Source organism: Phascolarctos cinereus, unplaced genomic scaffold, assembly GCF_003287225.1.
Source record: "Phascolarctos cinereus isolate Bilbo 61053 unplaced genomic scaffold, phaCin_HiC Scaffold_726;HRSCAF=1367, whole genome shotgun sequence".
Taxonomy (NCBI): Eukaryota; Metazoa; Chordata; class Mammalia; order Diprotodontia; family Phascolarctidae; genus Phascolarctos; species Phascolarctos cinereus.
In genome coordinates, this window is record NW_027556098.1 from 338,142,791 (window position 1) to 338,165,836 (window position 23,046).

Here is a 23,046-nt window from a genome sequence, read left to right on the forward strand (position 1 = left end):
GTATGTGCATTTTATAGCCCTTTGGGCATAGTTCCAAATTGCTCTCCAAAATTCAGTTCACAACTCCACCAACAGTGTATTAATGTTCCAGTTTTCCCACATCTTCTCCAGCATTTATCATTTTCCTATTTTGTCATGTTAGCCAGCCTGATAGGTGTGATGTGGTACCTCACAGTTGTTTTGATTTGCATTTCTCTAATCAATAGTGATTTAGAGCATTTTTTATGTGACTATAGATAGCTTTAGTTTCTTCATCTGAAAACTGCCTATTCATATCCTTTGACCATTTATTAATTGGGGAATGACTTGTATTCTTATAAATTTGACTTAGTTCTCTATATATTTTAGAAATGAGGCCCTTACCAGACATACTGGTTGTAAAAATTTTTTCCCAGTTTTCTGCTTCTCTCCTAATCTTAGATGCATTGGCTTTGTGCAAAAACTTTTCAGTTTAATAAAAATTATCTATTTTGCATTTCGTGATGTTCTCTATCTCTTATTTGGTCTTAAATTCTTCTGTTCTCCATAAATCTGACAGGTAAACTATTCCTTGCTCTCCCAGTTTGCTTTTGGTATCAGCCTTTATATCTAAATCATGTACCTATTTTGACTTTATTTTAGTATAGGTTGTAAGATTTTGGTCTTTGCCTAGTTTCTGCCATACCATTTTCCAGTTTTCCCAGCAGTTTTTGTCAAATATCCCAGAAGCTGGGGTCTTTTGGTTTTTCAGCCAGTAGATTACGATAGTCATTGACTACTGTGTCTTGTAGTACTTCCAGTACTTTTTCACAGAGCTGAGGGCTATTTTGTATTTATCATTTGTTTCATGAGTGGCAAGGCCAAATAACTCATCACTAGTGAGTGAGTTTTTGCTGTTTGCTCTAACCAATCAATAATCTGACTACGAATAATTGATTCTTCTGTTACTTCCACATTAGTAGTGTCAATTTTTTTATTTGTGATGCTCCATGTTGCCCTCAGATTCTGAATAAACTATAAACCTAAACTTCTTGTTTTTCTCAGACCTGAGTCATATATTCCAATATCTTTTAACCATCCTGTGCCCACTTTTGTACTTATTCATTTAGTATCAAATTATACGTTAACTTGGTTTGAATGATCTTACCCAATTCTGTATAGAATTTTTCTCCCTCTTCATCCTTTGTAACAGATGTTGGCTCATGATCTATAATTTTATTTCCATTGGTCTTTTTTGCTTATTCTCATTATAAGCACTGAAGTAAAAAAAATGACCAAACATCCCATAAACATCCCTGTTTCCTTTAGGCACATGATGAAACCAGCCCTACCAATTCCTTTGTTTGTCTTCAAGGAAAACTTATAAACTATTCTTCCATTTACTCTTAATTTTTATTGTCCTCTGGTTTAATTATCATAAGAATATCAGTACTTACATGATTTACTTGTTCCAAAAATATATCATTCTGTCTTTGGACTAAGACCTTACATTTAGGGTACTAGTAGTTAAATTGATGTTTATACAGAGCTTGAAAACTGTAATTCTTAAACCACCGATCCTCCTTTCACCTGTCCCCCCTTCATTCTACCATGATATTTGCAGAAGCAGAAACAGCCTGCATAGGACAGAGGGCTATTTTGTAATTGTTCTTCAATTCATGGATTGCAGTGGCCAAAGAATTTCTTACCTAGTGGTTAGACACTGTTGAGCTTAGATCTTTTCATTGCCACCTGTTTAACTAATTAGGTGGGTTTAATTAGGTGGGTTTCCCCCTGCCTATCCTCCTCTCTTTCTCCCTCAACACTGAGAAACTGATCCAACCTAATCCAAGGTAAAGAGGTTTAACTTTAAACAAAGCACTAATTACCTTGCACATCTGGATATTTAAAAGATAAAGAAAAAATAGGTCCTTTTCCATTATTCCCCTCTTTCCACTATTAAAAAGTGAAATATAAGTATAACTATAGATATGTCTATATGTTTATTATATATGTATCTATGTTAATCCTCTAACAGGGATATGGTTTCAAGCCTAAATATGATGGAGAGGATCTTGCTTACACAGTGAAAAATCTTAGACGCAGTACAAAGTACAAGTTTAAGGTAAGATTGTAAAAATCTTAAAGTAAGGTTTAAAATGATTAAATAATTTTTATTTTAAACCTTAAATATTTTATTTAGCATTTAACATAACATTATTAACATCAATTAATGGGGATAATATTTAACAATATTTAATGTGTGTCTTATTCTGTTCTTTCACTCTTAGGCTGTGTGAAGCAGTTATTCTAGAATGTTTTCTACTAGAATCACCTTAAACTAAAACTCTTATTTCATGTTTTACTGGCATCCTATTCTCACAATACAAATAGACGTCTCCAAAAGGATTGATACTGATGAGTACATTATAATAGCATCAGACATACACTAGTAAGGCTTTTGTTTTACTAATTTTACAACACAACAGAATGCAACTGTCTTGCAGTTACTGTGTAGTTAGCAATTTTGTTTCCCCTGTTCACAGAATGATACATAACTGGTGCCCCTTCTGAGGGAAGGAAGATAGACCATTCCTGGGTGACACTGAACACGTCTAGAACATCTTTTACTGTCAGCTTTGATCATTTGGCGGCTAATTGTACCATGCTGTCAATTCTCTAAGCCCTTTGTTTCTCATCTTTTTACCTTTTATTATAAACATTCTGGTAATTTCTTCCATCATTAGTACCTTTGATAAAGGATTGGCATTTTAATAGCAAGGATAAGAGTCTTGGTAGGAGTTTAAAACAGAAAGTTAATGTGAGGTTTAGGGTTTAACCTTTGGATTTCATTTGTGTGTACTCTCTCAGTTTTTTATCTTTGCTTATTTGGGTGTAGATCAGTATTGTATATCATGTGTAGTAAACTGTGAAAAAGAATCTTGCTTAATTTCATGGCTCTGGTACCTGGCACAGTGGCATGCATTTGTGGTTGTTCTAATTATTATTTCATAGTTCAATTTAATAACAGGTAATCTAATGTCAGCCAGTTTTAAGCAACAGATGGTATCCTATTGAGACTGGTTGACTAAAACATCTTAACCATGGATTTGGGACACAGCCTCAGAGACACTTGACACTTACTAGATTGTGTGATGACCCTGGGCAAGTCACTTAACCCCAGTTGCCTCACCAAAAGGCAAAAAAAATATTTTAACAAAGCCATGAGGTCGGTTTGTTAACTGAGCTCTTTCTCTTAATTTTAAAACGTAAACAGTCAGTAAGTGAAAACATAGTGCAAATAGAGCAAAGAAAGTACCAGCCTTACATAAGCTAATAAGCCAATGGTGACAGTAGAGCTAGACCATCCCGTAGGTTCCGTAAAGGTTGCCCGAAGATTGACTTGAAGCAGTGGGGAAAGCACAAATTATTCTATTTTGACTTTTTAAAAAGCATCAGAAGTGTAGCTTAGAAAATTCATTATGACTAAAAGGATATCATGCATTGTAAATCCTTCTTACATCATGAAATTTAGCAATTGATATTATGAGACTATCTGCATTATCCAGAGTAGCAGAGAATCAATGATAACATAAATGACTGGCTTTACCACCGTAGCTCACCCCTATGACAGTAAAGCATTGGGTTTTAATAGGAGAGGCACAAAATAGTCATCACCATCTAGTCACTTAAAGATCTAGTAGAGCTGATAAGTACGTATGTACTATAGCACAAGTTATAATGCTATAAGTGTATAATAAAGACCAAACAAAGTATTATATGACATCATTTTTAGTTGTGGAATCAGGAAAGTCTTCCTGGAGTAAAATGATCCCTGAAAGCCTTAAATGACAGGCCGAGATGTGTGTAAAGGTAAACCATTCACAGAGTCAGGAGAGAGATTAAGGAACAACAGGAGCCTGGAAAACACTTTGACAAGAACCTGGAATTCATGAAGGTGAATCCTGAGTGGTGCAGCTAATAGTGTAAGCTGTGATCAGATCATGGAGGGCCTTGAATATCAGAATAAGGTGCAGTATTGTGTAATCCAAGGAAGAAGAGGAGAATGAGGCCAATAGGGTCAACAGCCGCAAAGACGTCAAGAAGAGTAAAGATGAAAAAGAAGCCATTGAATTTGGCCATGGGACTTCAGGAGTAGTCTTTCAAAGAGCAGTCTTATTAAAGTGTTGAAGACGGAAACCAGATTTCAGGAGTTGAAGCATTGAGGGAGTAGTGAGAATTTAATGGCAGAGAATATAGACTACTCTATCTAGGTGATCTTTTTTTGTTGTTTTTTTTTTTTCTAGGCTAGGCAATGGGGTTAAGTGACTTGCCTAGGGTCACACAGCTAGTAAGTGTCAAGCGTCTGAGGCTGGATTTTAACTCGGGTCCTCCTGACTCCAGGGCCAGTGGTCTATCCACTGTACCACCTAGCTGCCCCTAGATGATCTTTATTAAAACTGAAAATTCCTAACAGCATTTGTTTCTGTTCTGTGCTTCTCATTTTTAAAATAGGCTATATTTTGTTTCTCTTCCAAAGAACTCTTATAATTCAGGCCCTAATTATATAATGCATGGATAATTTAACCCATTAGCTTCATTTTTCAAGTCTCTAATGTATATCCATAGGTTATTTTTCATTTCCTGGCATGATTTCTGTATCTTAGGTTTTGTAAAATATATAAGATATCTAGTATATTTATTTAGTTTTCCTTTCACAAGACATTAGTACTTATTTGGTTGCAGGTTGAGATTAAAGAAAACGTTAACAACAACTCTATAAAGAACAGGACAGAGGGACTCAGGGATTGGCACCAGCCCTGCTCTGCAAAGGACAGCTGATTAGTGTTCAAGCAGCAGCATCTCTAAGTCTATCTCACACAGTATGGTCCCCACCATCACTTTGTGTGACTGTATCCAATTGCTTCAACTCAGGTTATCCCTAGAGATAGCAGCAAACCATGGTGACAGCCCTGGAGAAGCTACAAAAAGACCTTGAAGGAGTTGCTGAGAAAGGCCACTAGGATGAGTCAGTGATACTCCGACAGCGGAAAAGTCCAAGTTAGAAATAGAAATCAAGCACAAGATAGAGCAGAAGGGACAAGACAAAGAAGAAACTATTGACACTGAGAATCCAGCAACTATGGTTGCCTCTTTATCAGCTGGGCACTCTCAGGAAAAATCAGCAGTTAAGGATGGATCAGATAAATTTGTGAAAATCTACATCATCTTAACTGGTCTCAACAAGTCCCCACTAAGAATAAATGCAATTCACAGAGAAGTCATTTGAGCTTCTCATGTGTTTAGTCATTTTTCAGTCATGTTCAACTCTCCATAACCCCATTTGAGATTTTCTTGGCAAAGATAGTGGAGTGGTTTTCCATTTCCCTCTCCAGCTCATTTTTATAGATGAGGAAACTGAAGCAAACAGGATAAAATGACTTGCCCAGGGTCACACAGCTAGTAAATGTCTGAAGCCAGATTTGAACTCGGAAAAATGAGTCTTTCTGACTCCAGGCACAGCCCACTATCCACTCTGCCACATAGCTGCCCGAGCTTTTCATCAAGAGTCTAAGTGGGAAAAGCTACTGTCAACAACTTGAACCCCATCTTTGCAAGTAGTAGTTTAAGAAGTTCAAGACTGATATTATTATGTTATATATAGTGATATTATGTATTATTCAAATAGGAGCAGAAATGGGATTATTGACCCACCATGATTTCTCTACCTAGCTGGAGAAAAAATGTGAAGGGGGAGGGGGTGGGAGCAGTTTGGAAGAATCTTCCTTTGACAGTGATGCGTACTTGTGAGAGGCTGATGGATATTCTGAAGATTTATGAAGATGGTGAAATGTTAAAAACTATTAATAAAGCTTGGGTAGAGTCAAGAGAGGGGAAAAAAAACAAGGAGAAACCAAACTTTGAGGCAAACAAAGGCCTTTTGTCCACCATCGTGAAAATATTTTTTCCAATAAGGGACTGTTGCTGAGCTCCCAGATGCCCTTGACAAGTATGTTGTTTGCATAGCCTTCTTCCAAACAAAGACTGTGAACTCTTTTCATGTTGGAGGATTTATTCAAAATAGAATACACTTGGGAAAAAATGCCTGTACTTTGAAGAAATATCCTATTGTTTTGATGATAACTGTTAGTCTTAAGCCAGCAACACCTGTAGTTTTTACATAGGTGTTTGTTTTGTATTTTTTCTGCTTGTTCAGATAAGTTTCTTACCTCTACCACCTGGTCATTGTTACCAGAGTTTGAAAAATATTTATACTTTTTATATTTCTGAATAACCATCAATGTGTATAATCCAGCCTCACATAGTGCCTTGCACACAGTAGACCCAAAGTCAGGAAGACCTAAGTTCAGATCCAGTCTCAGATGTACACCAGTTGTGTGACCCCACCCAAGTCATTTCATCTTCCTTAGTTTCCCCATTTGTAAAATGGGGATAATAATAGCATCTTCTTCTCAGGTTATTGTGAGGATAAAGTGAGATAATATTTGTAAAGTATTTTACATACTTTAAAGCATTATATCAATGCTAGCTAATTGTTATTATCCACTTTATCAAAAAACAAGAAGGGATTCCCTTCCAAATTTCATGCTTCAGCTCACAATAGAAGATATTGACAATGGGGCTAATAATTATGAGGAGAGATTATGAACTAGAACCTTTTAGAATCAATCAGAATTGATAAGCATATCTAGAGAAAAAGCCTCCCTGGGAAAGAAGAGAAGGCATGACTTCAGGGGATAAGAAATACGTAGAGGCCCCATAACAAACTAGAAATAGTCACCAAATCCTTTCTTCATAATTTCTTTCTTCATATTTCAAGTCTTCAATTCCTGCTGTGCCCCAGCAGTAGTCAAAGGCCCTTATTACTCCATACCTGAATCATTTCAGTTGTTTCCTAAGTGATCACCCTGCTTCCATATTCTTTCCCACCACTACTAAAAACTTTCCTAAAATATAGCTTATACTGTATTACACATTCAGTTAAAAAAAAAAATCTGCGTCTCCACATTGCCTACAGGAAAAATTTTCACCTCAAAGGGAATGAGCATTTATTAAGTGTCTGTGCCCCAGGCTCTTTGCTACATGCTTTACAGGTATTATCTCATTTGAGATTCAAGACCCTCCTATCCTAATCTCACTTTCCAACTTTAATCACACACACTACTCCGTTACTTGAATCGTTCATTTCAACCAGTCCAGGCTAATTTCTTACTAGTGAACACATTTTATTCCTTCCTGCCTTTTAACTTTTCTATAAAATAACTTGGGGTAAGGTGTTTTCCTTTTCATATTAGTACAGATTCTTCAAAGATCTTACATGTGTTGATTTGTAGATTTATAGAAAAGGAAGCTGGAAGTCTGCTTCCTCTAAATTCCCACCATAGATTGTCTGTTCCACTTCTTTAGCACTTAAAACTGCTTGTTAATTGTCTTTTGTTACTTAATAGCCCATACACCCAATTAGATTATGTGCTTCTTGAAGTATTCCTATCTCTTAGATCTGTGTGTTCTGCACAATACATCTATCATAAGTATTCAAGGAATATGCATTGTTTAACATTGTTAATAAGGAAAAGAGGAGTCATCGTGTGGTGTTGTGAATAGAGTACCAGCCTTAGAGGCAGGAGGACCTGGGTTCTAATTTTCCATGTCACCCTGAATAAGAGGGTGCTAGGATGCATTAGTTTTAGGAATTGCCTCATCTGGAAGTTCTCTACATCAGTGAAACCATAGGTCTGGTCTCTTTATTCCTATCTTCTGTTACTCTTTATGGATGTTGACCAAAGAAGAAACTTTGCTCTTTGAAGAGTTAATTGGATAGGGTGTTTGTTAGCTTAAAAGCAAGATTAAGAGGAACTTCATTTGGCTTATTTGGTATTATTTTAGATTTTCTTAACACGTCAAATTTGTTTATTAATCTTTGGCAGGGCGATAAATTAAGTTCATGTTTATAAACCCTTTGGTGGTAAGGCTACTAAGGAGAGGAATTTTGACTCCATAGTTTGAATACCATTTGGATATACTAACGAACTAATGAGGGACAAAGGTTCTAAATTAAACAAATAAACCATTATTATGAGATACCTATCACCTGCAACTATTCCCCTTGGCCCTCATTTTTTATGCATATGTCAGGGTCAGAATACTGTCTTGTCAACACTCACCATATTAAAAGATTATGCCTATGTTGGATTTATATAATATTACTTCTTATATTTTTGTCATAGGTTATTGCTTATAACTCAGAAGGTAAAAGCAATCCAAGTGAAGTAGTAGAATTTACTACTTGTCCAGATAAACCTGGAGTGCCTTTAAAACCTTCGGTTAAAGGAAAGATACATTCACAGAATTTTAAAATAACTTGGGGTAAGGTGTTTTCCTTTTCATATTAATACAGATTCTTCAAACATCTTACATAAGTTGATTTGTCCTGATGGGGCCAAATTCAAGCTGTATTATAATTAGGAGTGTTTCTGTGGCTCTTTGAACACATATACGCTAAAGAATTCAGATCTGATGTTCAAGGAGATGGGAAGCACTCTAAATTTCTGGATAGTAATGTGACATAAAGTGTAGTGAAGGAACATTGGATTAGGATTTAGTCAAGAGAACTGGATTCTAGTCCCTGCTCAACCACATATTGAATATGTCTATGACCTTAGATAAGTCACTTTCTGAACCTTTTATTTCCTCACCAGCCACATGGGAATATTAGTGACTTTTCCCCTATCTCACAGAGCTGTTTTGGCTTTCAGTTGCAGTAATGTATGTTAAACCTCTTTGAAAGCAATAGAACATGATTTTTGTGTCAGATTCTTTTCAGAGCAACATTTCAGACCATGGTTCTGATCTTAGTTTAAATATAGTTCCAGAACTCTAAATTTACTCTTGTTTTAACACATTACATTGTTAGAAAAACTTAAATAAGACGTGATTTATCAAATATTTTACTCTTGGTTATGCTTTGCCTAATACCAATTTTAATTGTTTTGTTTTCTAATAGATCCACCAAAAGACAATGGAGGAGCGTCTATAAATAAGTATGTTGTAGAAATGTCAGAAGGTTCAAATGGTAAGAACTATATCAAGACAGTCAATATGCATTTATTAAGCACTTACTGTATACCAGAAGGTGTGCAAAGCATTTGAGGATACAAGGAAAGGCTCTCAAAAAGCTTATATTCTCATTTAGGAGACAATATGTAAATAACTAATACATATAAAACATACATAGTATAGGCAAAGGTATTCTGAAAGGAGAAGGAATTAACAGCTCAGGAGATCAGTAAAGTCCTCTTGGCAGGAAGTAGGAATTGAGCTGAGTCTTTTAAGGAAGTCCAGGAAGATAGGAGGTATAGCCAATGTGAAACCATGGAAATGTATGATGTGTATGATGGGAGAATAATATTTGAGAAGACTTAGGATTTGAAAGGGCCTGGTTATAAAGAGTTTCAAATGCCAAACAGCTTATGATTAAGAAAAACACCTTGGTACCCAAGTGGTAGATGAATTGGGGAGAAATTTGAGGCATGGACAAGAGTTATTTAGCTATTGCAATAGTCTGTGCCTTTACCACCTGAACTACAGTGGTGACTGTGTAAGGAAAAAATAGAACATGTGCAAGAAATGCAAAAGTAACAGATTAGATATGTTGGGTGAGCAAGAGTAAGGAGGCATCAAAGATATGAAGCTTGCAGGTCTAGATGACTAGAAGAATGATGGTGCCTTCAATGGTGAAGAATGAGGGAGTGGTGCTATAAGAGCCAAGAAGGTACTAAGGAGAGCCAAGAAGGTTTGGAATAGCCACTGTGGAAAGTGGGATGGTAAATCAGTTAGAACAGAGTGGAATGTTTTGCCCTGCTGCATTTTGGGCTCAGTCAGCAAGATTTCCTTTTTTCCTCCAGCTCTTATCAGTCAATGAAGAAGGTGAATGTTGGGAAGGATGCAAGGCTGGGGACTGGCAAGGTCTGATTGGCAGTATAGCAAGGGGGCAAGGGAATGTAGAGTGGAGGATCATATAAAGTTGAATTGATTCACCAAATGACTAAGTTAGGGAAGAAAGGAAAATGTAGTGAGGACAAGGGTGATTGCCTAGAGGTGGGGGGAATGGAGGTCGAAATGAGAACCACAGGGTTAGGGTTGTAAAGATTGTAATCAGGTAAAGAAATTTTAGAGTTCACGAACGTAAAAGTAGAACACTTGTGGGTGACTGTTAGGTCAAGTATGTAGATGTGTATATTTTGTGTGGCTAGGTTAGTGTGAAATAGTAGGTAATGGAATTGAGTAGATTAAGGAACTGGGAAGTTAGGGCATTTGAGGAGATATCAGTGTCTATGTTAAAGACCCCTAATACGAGGGCAGTACATGAGGATGAGAGAAGAACTATTGGCCAGATACTAAACTCATTAAAGGAGCAATGAAGCTGTGCTGGTGGTCTAAAGATAACAGTCACTAGGTTCATGTTTGAGTGATAAAATTTGCGGAGTGTGAACCTGAAAGAAGTGAAATTGCTTAGTGAAGGTGGGCAAGGGAGGGTCTAGAAGTGACAATGTAGAATCAAGTGTATTCCAGCTTCCCCACTACAACCAGTGAGTCAGGAAGTGATGAGAGAAAGTGTATCCTATGCTGCAAAGGGTGGTGAGGGAAGTGGCATTGTCATGGATCCATGCCTCTTATTAGGGGTCCAAAATTGAAAAGAATGAGATAGACATTAAAGAGGCAAGATATCTGTTAATTAAAGAGCAGGCAGACAAGAGCCAAGATGGTGGAACAACAGGAAGGAGTGCAGCTAGAAACTCCCCCCCCCCATTCCTCCAGACTCCTAGAAAACACACCAGACCTAATCCTGATGGGAAAATGCAAGTAACAAGTTATTTTTCCAGCCTAGGTCACTATAAAGGAAACAAATGGAAAGATTTGTGGATACTAGTGAGGGGCTTGTGGAACAAATTATATGTGGAATGCACCAGCACTGAGAGAGAGGCAGTAAACTGGGGTGAGGGGATAGGTGCAAACTTGCAGGTTTTTTGCCCACTACCTAGTTGTGGGTCACAGATCCAGGGTGGACTGACAAGGAGACCTACACTCTTCACCCCTCCCCCAACAAATCCCTTTTGATTGCAAGCCTAGGCAAAATACCTGGGGAGAGAGAAGCAAGTTCAAAAGCAAGCATAACTCAGACCCCAGGTTCAGAGCAGGATCTCCTTTCTGGCCTTCAGCCTTGCCTACAGAGGAACAACCAGAACAAGATTCCCAGACCAAAAGGAAGCCTGCATTCTACCCTCTGAACCAACAAAGCTTCCCAGTTAATTGATAGGAGCTAAGTCTAACAGCAGTCTAGTCTTGCTCAGACACAAACCCAGATCAGGACTTTGCAGACCTCAGACCAGAAGAATAGCAATCAGACTTTGGCCCTGTATCAAACCATTTTGGTAGCACTGAAAGCTTACAGTTATTGAACCTGAGCTGGCCCTGGAATCCTTTAACAACACAATACTCAGTACCCCAAGAAGGCAATGATAGGACCAGCGCTGACCTACCCTCCAGAATGCACAGGGCCTGGCCCTGACATCAAGTCTGAGGTCAGCAAGGAAATATTACGGTGACAAGGAAATCCAAGACAAAAACCTATAAGAAAGAAATGACTCTAAAACCTCTACCAGCAAAGCCTCAAAGAAAAACACAACTTGGACACAGATTAAACTAGAATTCCTGGAAGAGATGAAACAAAAGTTGAAAAAAGTTTTGGGGTTTTTTTTAAGTCTTTGTTAATGAAATGAGAACTCTAGAATTAAAAAATGGTAAAGAAATTAGATCTGTAGAAGAAAACAAAATGGAAGGGTAATTAAGAGTTTGGTATAAGGTATAAAAACTGTCCAAACAACAAACTCCCTAAAAATTGCAGTGAGCCAGATAGAAGCAACAAGCAATATTATAAACAAAATCAAAAGACTGAAAACATAGAAGAAAATGTAAGGTATCTCATAATTGAACTGTAAAAAAGATCAAGGAGAAAAACTTAAGAACACTGGAGTACTGAATAATGTGACCAAAAACGAAAGAGGGCAAAGGAATCCACTTGTCACTTCCTAAAAGAAGCCCCAAAATGAAAACTCATAGGAACATGATAGCCAAAATCCAAAGCTTCTAGGTCAAAGTGAAAATACCATAAGCAGCTAGAAAGAAAGAATTCAAGAACAAACAGTTCTTGCTTTATGCAGATTTGCAGTACAGATCCCCGGGCTGTGTCTCCTTGTGGCAGGGGTGGCAGCAGCCGCCAGTGCAGCCCTGTACCTGGAGTCCTTCACTCCAGGCACTAAAGCTGTTCCAGCAGTGGGAAGGCCCTGGGCACTGAAGCCACTATGGCTACATTACAGCTGCAGGGGCTACAGAGCCACAGAGGCCATGGGGCCACATGGAGCGCAATGCACTCAGCAAGAATTGACTGTACTGAGGAGCCACGGTCAGGATCACACATGATTTAGAAGCCATTGTTATAAAGGGGAACAGAGCTTGGAATACCATATTTTAAAAGGTAAAAGATACAGATATAATCAAGAATTAATTACCTAGGGACAGCTAGGTGGCGCAGTAGATAGAGCTCCGGCCTTGGAGGCAGGAGGACCTGAGTTCAAATGTGGCCTCAGACACTTGACACTTACTAGCTGTGTGACCCAGGGCAAGTCACTTAACCCTGACTGCCTCACCAAAAAGCAAAAAAAAAAAAATTTAATTACCTAACACCATGGAGTGTAATGCTACCTAGAAGTGTGGGAGGGGAGGAATGGATCTATAATTAGACAAATTCCAAGCATTCCTGATAAAAGGACCAGAGCTGCAGAAAAATTGAAATTCAAACACAAGAAAGAAGAGAAACAAAAAGGTATAACCAAATCAACAATGATAAAGGACTGAAAAGGGATAAATTGCATACATTCCGATGTGGGGAGATGATGCATATGTGTCACCTCTCAACCTTATCAACCTTATCAGAGATCATAGAGGGAGTGTAATTAGACTAAGCCCGGAGAAGTTGGTTCTGTTATGTCTTGGATCTTTTAAAAAAGAATGGAAAGGGAGGGGAAGAGGAATATACTTGGGGGGAGGGAGGGAGAGATGGTTAGGGGAAATTACCTCAGTAATCAGGGTTCTCAAGTAGACACGTGTGGGTGGGTGGGGTGCAACTACATTTGAATATCACTTATTTGAACTAGTCAAAAGAAGGAAGAATACACAGACACTTGGGTACAAAAATACATTTTACTGAGCAGGGAAGGGGGAATTAGAGGGAGGGTAGATTGATGATAAAAATAAAGTACAATTTAAAGCTCTTATGGAAGGGGCATTCCCAAGGACACAGTTAGAAAGGATCAGACATATACAGTGGACTTTGGAGGTTTGTGGTTGAGATAGATAGGAGTGAGGAAGTAGCCACTTGAGGATGGAAGTGTTCATTTTTGCAGTTTCACTTATATTATAGAGATGACTTCTCTTTTAAGGTTCTTTACTCTTCTTTCAGTTCTCACTCCTAAACCCTAGCTTTGTTGCCTCTTGGCTTACCTTGCTCTCTGAACATTTTCCACTGATGATTCAAGAAATAAAGACAAACGGTTTTGCAAGTTGTGTATTTTGCCTTTTGCAACAGTGTTCTCCAAAAATTCATTGTTTTAAAGTGACTTATCATCACCAGGAGGTTGTGTCCCTTAGTTCACTAATGCTATGCCATCAGGTCAAGACCTCAGACAGCTCCTAACCTGAAAACAATCCAAGTACTGTACATCTCTTGTCTGAGGCCCAACCTGGCCAAGGTCAGAAAGTCTTGTTACCAGGCATACAGCAGAGTGGTGAGCTTGTTAGCCACAATAACTCTTGAAGATCATCTACTGAAATATAGAGGGCTTGTTGCACACTTTCTTGGTGAAGGAAGTACTCATAGCAACAAAAGAAATGCTGTGGAGTGAAGAACATCTTTTAAATAGGCTGAACTCACATTATTGGTTTTTCTTCTGTTTATTTATCTATAATATTATTACTGGACCAGTAAACACATTTAAAATGCTTAATTAAAAGCACATTGTCTATATTTGCCAGAGGCTATACAAAGTAACAGATATTCCACATCAGCAGATCTATACAAATTCTTCTTGGAAACTGTATATAGAGAAAATTAGATCATTTCCAGGAAACTCTAAATAGGCTTAAAATTGTTCTGACAAATTACACAAATGCTTGCCTTAATGAAGTGAAGATACCTGTCGTGTCCATGATACTAAAATGTCACGTATTAGTCCATAATTGATTGTGCATCAATTCTTAACAGGAAACAAATGGGATGTGATATATAGTGGCATGGCCCGGGAACATCTCTGTGATCGCCTGACTCCTGGCTGCTTCTATCGCCTACGTGTATACTGTGTTAGTGATGGAGGGCAGAGTTCGGTAATGCTGTATTTCATATAGCTACATGAGCAGTACTCTGAGGGGTACTGCTTGTGAGTTATTACTCTATATTTCTTTAATGGAAGAGATCAGTTGATATATTTTTGTCTTGCCCACCAATAGGTGCTTGATAAATTTTTAGTAAATATGAAAATAGGATGTCTTATATTTAACATTTAATATTGTATATTTGTGTATGTATTACCAGGTACCAAAGATCATATACCATTCATTTGAATTTTGAATCATGAATTTATTATTTATAACATTATTCATTTAAATTATCTTTTAATCTCTCTTAGCACATTTAGCATGTCTGTTGAATGAGTTCTTAGTGAACATGATAAGCATCTAGCATGTTGTCATGCAAAATAGGTGCTTAATAAATCAATGTATATTTAATTTCAGAAAAATAAATTTAGTAGATAGCTGAAACATTTATTTATTAAGTGCTTTCTGAATGCTAAGACTTGAGAATATAATCAAGACAGTTTCTGCTCTCAGCTGGAAAGCAGAAGTAAGGGGAGGGGGCAGATAGGTATGATAACCAGGGTACAGGTGGCTTTGTGTAAAGATGGCTGGGAAGAAATCTGAATATCCTAAAAGGTTCACTTCAGAAGGCTGCTACATAACCAGCCTATCACTGCATTGGCAATGTCAGAAATTGCTTTTTCTTTTAAACCACAATTTTTTGATGTATGTTATTCATATTATTGAAATGGACTTAAAGTAGGCATCTGCATAGTACCATTATTTAAATACATACATAGAATTTCAGGCGGAAATATTTTAATAGATTTTTTATTTGTTCTAATTGAAGATTGATTCCCTGAGCATTTGTAATTTTAACCCTTTTCCATGGGTTATGTGTATGTGGGAAGGAGGGAACAGAATGGTGTCTAGATCTACGATTTCATCAGTGTGCAGAACTTTGAAATCAAAATTTCCTCTAATGATACAAATCAACAATATACAAATAATGATCAACAAATCAACAAATGATACAATAAATCTTACAGAATTGCCGTGGGGCACTAAGGAGTTAAATGACATGTCCTAGATCACATAGCCAGTATATATCAGAGGTGGGCCTTAAGCCATTTCATGACAGAATTCTATTGTGATTTTTAAAAAGTTTTAATAAGTTACGAAATTTTTACTGGAAGTTGTATTTTTAAATGTTACTATTATGAACTAGGCATAGCCAAATGCTTTAAAAGCTCATCTGGTTATAGTCTTATTTTCAGGTGGAAGGAAAAGAGGAAAGACTTTTTTAATTTGATATTTGTTAGTACTTGGCTCAGAGTCTCACATATATTAGACACTTAAAATTGTTCATTTAACTTTATCTAGGTAACATTTGAGCCTTTGTAGTTTATTTCATTCTGGATTATATTCATGTATTATTAGCTGATAGTTCTTTAATAAGAAAACCTTGATATTTATATAGCTTTTTTCTTTAATTTAAAAAAATAATATTTATTTTGGTTGTTTGACAGGTATCTGAACCACTACTGGTACAGACTCCAGCTGTGCTTCCTGGTCCATGCTTCCCTCCCAGATTACAGGGTAGACCCAAAGCAAAAGAAATCCAACTACGATGGGGTAATTTCCACTCTAGCAATGTATTATATAATTAAATAGGTATTTAAATGTGCTCTATTTTAAACCACACAAATATTTCCACCTTTTTTTAGGACCACCTCAGGTTGATGGCGGATCACCTATTATCTCTTATAGTGTAGAAATGTCTCCTGTAGAAACAGATGAACCCAGAGAAATTTACCAAGGTTCTGAAGTAGAATGCACAGTGAGCAGCCTCCTTCCTGGAAAGACATATAACTTTAGACTGCGTGCAGCTAACAAAATTGGGGTAGGAATTTCACTTTCATTATTAGTTAACTAAGTTTGCAAGGAGAAATGTTTACAGTCCTTAAGAGAATGATATTTTGAAATTGATTTTAACTGCTAAGCTTTACATACATAACCATAACATTATGTCTTTAGAAACCTTGGCAATACTCTTATTATCCTAGTTGAACTATTATAAGACTAGTGAGGCAATGTGCTAAAGTTAGAGTCTGACCTAGGTTCAATTACTCCTGGCTTTTGATTCCTACTATTGAAAAAAAATATATACTAAGCAAGTCATTTAACTTTGTTGTGTGTCAGTGTCTTTATCCTTAAAATAAGGATAATGATACTTGCACTGTCACAAGGTCTTACGAAGTGGCTGAAAGGAAAATGCTTTGTAAAACTTAAGTTATAGGGACAGAGATCTATGAATTCATTGGTGTAGGGAACTTGTTAAAAGATTTGCCTAGAGCAGTGTCAAACTCAAATAAAAACCTGAGTGGGCTGCATATTGACTTAGAAAACCACAAATTATGAACAGTAGGATTTCTTTTTCTACTTGGTTTTTCCTGTGTAGGTTATTATGCTAAGCACTTTTAAGTAATTTTGGAAGCTCCAGTATTCTCAACATGATACAAATAGCACATCATCCACAAGCAGAAAAGCATCTGGAGGACTTTATAATCTCTAAGGAATTTTGCTTCCTTTAGTGCTTTGCACTGACCATCGTCATTGAAAGTTGTAAACCACTTTCATAAGCCTATAGCTATTATATGCCTTAATAGTCAGGAGGACTTCACTGCATACATTCACAGTCAGAGAACCATTTTGAACTTTGCTCTCATAGGTTGGCATGGCCAAAGATCCATCACCTGGCATAATTCTGTATAACAGCTTAAATGTACGTTTATGCATCTTTATGTACATATAAAATCCACACTAGCTTAATGTCTAGAGCACTTGGCTTTGAGTCCAGAAGACCTGGATTCAGATCCCACCACCATTATTGGCGTTGTGACCCTAAGCAAGATACTTAACCTTTCTGGACCTCAGTTTCTTCTTCTGTAAAATGAAGTGATGGAATTCAGTGTGCTCTAAATTGATAATGTCTGTGTTATAGGAAATAAAATGGAAAAATGAAATGGAGTATGGCAGGGAAGACTTCATAAGTGAAGCTTATTAAATTCCTCCATCTTTACTGCTATATTCCGTAAAACTTCTTCGTATATATGTATATATATCTGGTTCTTTTATGAGGTGACAGTGTTAAGGATTCTTATAGTTGTATGCAGGACTGGAGGATGGGGAAGGATTTGCAACTGAAGTGAGTCTTTCTCTAGATCAGAGGCTCTTAACCTGAGGTCCATGATTTAAGAAAATGTTTCAGTAACCTTATTTCAGTATAATTTGTTTCCATATAATCCATGTTTTGATTCATTTAAAAGCAATTATGAGAAGGAGTCGATAGGCTTCATCATACTGCCAAAGGGTTCTATCTCACAAAACAAGTTAAGAACTCCTACTCTAGATAGTCCCCATGTTAGAGCTTTTTAATATTAGGTAGCTATGTAATATTAAAGAGCCACTATAATAACACTACACTTCCCATATGGCACTCTGTCCTCTAGTCAATAGTCAGCATTTATTAAGCACCTACTCCATGCCAGTCACTCTGCTTAGAGAATAGGGGAGCATGATGAAGACCTGAAATCCAGTGGGAAATTATAAGGTGGCAGCACTAGGCCCCTCCTTAAATGAAGGAGCTTAGAGGAGCTCTTCGATGTCTACCCTTTACTCTCTTCGTTCATAGGAGAGATAGTCTGAGTGCAAAGGGTTACTGAGGAGGTGTGAGTTTCATAGACAATGAAATCTTTCGAGAAGATGAGTTACTAGAAACAATGATAAAGTCAGAATGTCAGTAATAATCATGTTAGTGACCCCTCCTCATATATCCCTTAACCCTTGGGGATGACAACCATCAATTCTACAAACGTTTCTGAATGATGAGGATCTTGCATGTTTATAGATATGTGACAGTCCTAGGCAACCAAATGGGTACTTAAAAAAAAAATTGAAACTCTTGCAGTTATCAGTTTTTGTTTTTTGTTTTTAAAGTTTGGACAATTTTCAGAAAAATGTGAAATAACTACAGCACCTGGACCACCAGATCAATGCAAACCCCCTCAAGTGACATGTAGATCTGCAACCTGTGCACAAGTGTATTGGGAGGTATTATTATCCTTTAATTTAGGATTATTGTGTATGTATAAAATTGCATTTTTACTTTTCCATATTGCACAAATATTTTGTATAAAATGGCATACTGTAGATTTTAACTGGTGCTAGTCTCATAAGACCAAACTCAGCCTTAATTTACATGTCATCTTCACCCCCTTGTTAATTATTTAGATATAACAAATAATACTTATTATATGCTTCTGAATTTTTCAAGGATAATTACCTTAGTGTTTTGTATACCTTGACCAGTGATGAACTTAATGTTCGCATAATGTGTTCATAATATATTGGCTATGTCATTTCTATTATATTTATCTCCTACTGCTTAACTGTTATATTTGTGCTAATAAAATTATTAAACTTTGAAATTCAACAACAGTTTTTACATGGTTTCATTTAAGTCAGTTTTAAAAAATTACTTCGAAGAACATGTCGCATCAATACAAAATATGCTTTCCAACATTTTTAAGAGTAATAACACTCAGTTTCAAAATAAAATGTATTGCACTTTCTGACACCTCAAATTCAAGCAATCTCAATCATCAGACTATAAAATGAAGTTTTCATTTTCTTGATTATTTACAGAACTTTAAAAACAACTTTTTTGTTGTGCTAATGGAAAGATGTTTTCAGCAAAACATATATGAGATTCAGACTTTAAGACTGAATTTAAATTTAAATCTGTTTCTCATTTCAAAGGTTCCAGTTAGTAATGGAGCAGATGTCACTGAGTATCGTTTGGAATGGGGAGGAGTTGAAGGATGCATGCAGATATGTTACTGTGGACCTGGTCTCAGTTATGAATTAAAAGGACTTTCACCAGCAACCATGTATTATTGCAGGGTCCAGGTAAAAAGGATCACTTAACTGTTAGTCTGCTATTACAGAAAGCCTCCATTTCAGTAGGACTTTCATGCTCATTTCTTTGTTAATTTTCAGGCTGTGAGTGTTGCAGGACCAGGCCCTTTCAGTGAAGTGGTAGTATGCATGACTCCAGCATCAGTGCCTGCAGTTGTGACTTGTCTTCAAGGAGTAAGCGAAGATGAAGTTGAAAGTCCAGATTATTCACCTTCTACATGCCTTGCAATAAGATGGGAAAAGCCTTGTGATCATGGTTCTGAAATCCTGTCCTATAGCATAGATTTTGGAGAGAAACAGACTGTGACAGTGGGAAAGATTTCAAGCTATGTTCTAGACAATTTGCAACCAGATACAACATACAGGTATACTGGTAAAATTGTATTAGGAATTTTACCATTGACATAAAAGAGATGAATGAGTCAGAGAAAGTTCTCTTAAGCAGCCTCATCATGAATTTTAGTTTTGAATTCAGAATGAATGCAAAATTAATATAAAACATATAAAATCTATAATGAATTTTTAGGTTTGGTTAAGCACTTTCTATACCAAAATTTAAGAACACAAATTCACAATATTAGAAACATGTTTTTATACATGTATACATACACACACATACATACATACAACTATTTAACATCATATACCTGTACACAACATTCTACCTGTACACATGTGCATGCATATGTGTGTAGGAATCAGCCCTTATTATCAAAAGAGTTTGTGTGTGACATTAGAAGAGTTGTGAATGATAATTGTGGAATATTTTAGTTATAATGGCTTTTTTTAAAAATAATATTTCTGTGGAAGAATTTTTATATGTTTTGGTAGACAGTTGCTTTTTTGTAAATGAAATGTATTAGTCACCTGTCAATTTTCAGCTCCATTTCCATACCTACACAAGTTAATTCTCATCAAATTATTTATTAAATTTAACTTCCTGTGTGACGTTCGATTATAGGATCGTACAAGTACAATTAGAATTGGAAGGGACCTGTAGTCATTCACAAAGATAGCCACATCTTCTCTGACCCCTTTGTTTTACAGTTGAGGAAACCAAGGCCCAGAAAGTTTGAATGACTTGCCCAGAGTCCCACAGTGCATGGCAGGCCTGAGATTTGAACCAAGGTTTTCTGACTCCAAATCCTATAATCTTTCCATTGGACAGTACTCACTGCTTAAATCACTTTGTGTCTGGCTGGGCCTTGATTTCTTCAACTGTAAAATGAAGGGAGTTGGACTAAATAATCTCTCCAATCTCATTTAACACTGATATTCTTTGATTATAAAATGTCTTTATATGCTCAAATTTTTTCTTATACAAAATTACCTTAGTGTGAGATGGCCAACTCCTGACAGCTCTCTCTCCTCGAAATGTTTCTTTTTAGAATGTAATCAAAGTGACACCTGGACACATAATACCAATAAAACATTTTACTGTCCATCCTTGTCACCCTGTATCTTGTTTGATTCTAACACCAGCCATATAAGGTGTAGGTACTACAAATATTATTATTAATTTACAAAATTCTGAGAACCAGAGAGATTAGTAACTTGCCTATAGTCACAAAGCTAATAAGTGTTACAGGCAGCATTTAAATCAAGGTCTGTCTTGACTCCATGTCCAGCATTCTTTCTACCATACCCTACTGCTTAGAAATCACTTTGGCGGAGAAGAGTCAGTTATAACTTAAATCAAGATCATTCTTGAAGAAAATAGGGAATTAGGGGCAGGTAGGTGGCACAGTGGATAGAGCACCTGGTCCTGGAGTCAGGAGGACCTGAGTTCAAATCCAGCCTCAGACACATAACACTCACTACCTGTGTGACTTTGGGCAAGTCACTTAACCCCAATTGCTTCACCAAAAACAAAAAGAAAGAAAGAAAAGAAAATAGAGAGAGTTAACTTTCTACTTAAAAGGAAAGTCCTGAACACAATGAGATTCAGTATTTCATGAAAATCATATTGGAAATTATACTTCCACTCTCAAATTACACAGTGTATGTAATATATTTCTGGGAATGTTGAATATAAATGTTTTTAATTATAATCACATATTGTAAATGATATTATTTCATGCCCTATAATTTTTGTTACTGAATTCTTTGCATTTTAATGTTAAGGAAACACCTAGATCTGCTAGGGGAAAAAAGACAAATACTACTATTTCTCATTAATAAAAATGAAAGGGTAAACGCATCATAAGAAAAAGAGCTGGCAACACAAATTTCTACCTTTCTAACCTTGGATAAGACAAATCTCTCTAAATGTCAGCTTCTTCATCTTCAAAATAAGGAGATTATTCTAAATTATTTCTTAACGTCCCTTACAGCTTTAAATCCTTTGTCTGACTGCTATGATAGAAGTAAAATGTGTTATGCATAAGTTCATGTTTATAAATATCTTTTTCCCCAATTTCCAAAAATTAAAATGTAAATAATTTGGGGCTTCTTAAACACTAGTGTAGCACTTTAATATTTTTTTTCCTTATCTGTGTTTGGTAGGCTGTAAGTTTTTTTTTTTTGCAATAATCAAGTATAAGCTAAAATTTATCAGTATCATTTTATGCCTGTGATTCTTAGAATACGAATTCAAGCTTTGAATAGCCTTGGAGCTGGTCCTTTCAGCCACACAATAAAATTAAAAACTAAGCCCCTTCCTCCTGATCCTCCTCGCCTGGAATGTGCTGCCTACAATCACCAAAACCTCAAGCTCAAGTGGGGAGAAGGAACCCAAAGACATTACCTACAGATTCCATTCAGTACCACCTTCTAATGGAAGATAAGAATGGAAGGTAAGGGTTAGATTCTTGTGCATATCCTTTGGCCTCAATTTTATAAATGTTGAATGTGAAAAAAATACACTGAAGTCTATTTTAAATGGTTCTTTTAAAAAATTTGGAAGACTGCCTGACAGAAAGACCTGGGTTTAAGTTCTGTTTCTGACCATTTTTGTGACCTGGGCAAATCACTGAATTTCTTGGTGACTTGAGTAGTTCCTAAAGACAAAAATTTGCAGAGAAAATGCCAGCCATCTTGAGAGAGGGAGTTCCATACATCAGTAAAATCACAGTTGTAGACCTTATCTTTCTCCTAAATAAAAATGTACTTTTCTAGTAAATGAGAAAAAATTTAATGTAAACTTCCTGTCTTTTCATTGGTGTGAGAAACATGTGTAATTTATCCATGGAAAACTCATGAGTTGTAAAAAGAAACCAGGCTATTTTGTGGCTATTTATCCATCTCCTTCCTTTATGCAGCCAAAGAATTTCATTTTAGCATTTCGCTGTCTTCTGTCCACCAAGCAACCTTCCCCAACTCATTCCAAAACCATCTTCAAATTATATTTTAGAACAAATAATTGATATGAGGATTGAATTTTCCTAAACCTCTGTTTAACAATTGAATCTCCTTTAAGTATTGAGATTGCTTTTTCACTAGGGAAAAAGAGAGGAAGCTCAAAAGGGCAACCAAATTATTTTAAACTTATTTTAAATATATTTTATATATTAATAATAAATTAATAAATATATAATTATTAATAATTTATATGTCAATAAATTAATAATGAATGTATAAGTATTGATAATAAATTAATAAATATATGAAATATAAATTGATTTATTTTAAATTAAAACAAATCATTTGAAGCATGTGCTCTCTCTATATGTGTATATA

The 23,046-nt window shown here is 36.3% G+C and overlaps 1 protein-coding gene across 1 annotated transcript in view; it reads left to right on the forward strand.

Annotated features, from left to right (window-relative positions):
• Positions 1–23,046, forward strand: part of FNDC3A (fibronectin type III domain containing 3A) — a 212,585-nt gene that overhangs the window by 173,632 nt on the left and 15,907 nt on the right. The window contains 11 exon segments of the mRNA XM_020993811.2: positions 1,997–2,083; positions 8,208–8,346; positions 8,984–9,052; positions 14,300–14,418; positions 15,918–16,023; positions 16,116–16,291; positions 18,388–18,501; positions 19,210–19,359; positions 19,450–19,733; positions 21,952–22,097; positions 22,100–22,163. Coding sequence (XP_020849470.1) covers positions 1,997–2,083; positions 8,208–8,346; positions 8,984–9,052; positions 14,300–14,418; positions 15,918–16,023; positions 16,116–16,291; positions 18,388–18,501; positions 19,210–19,359; positions 19,450–19,733; positions 21,952–22,097; positions 22,100–22,163 — 1,454 coding nt within the window.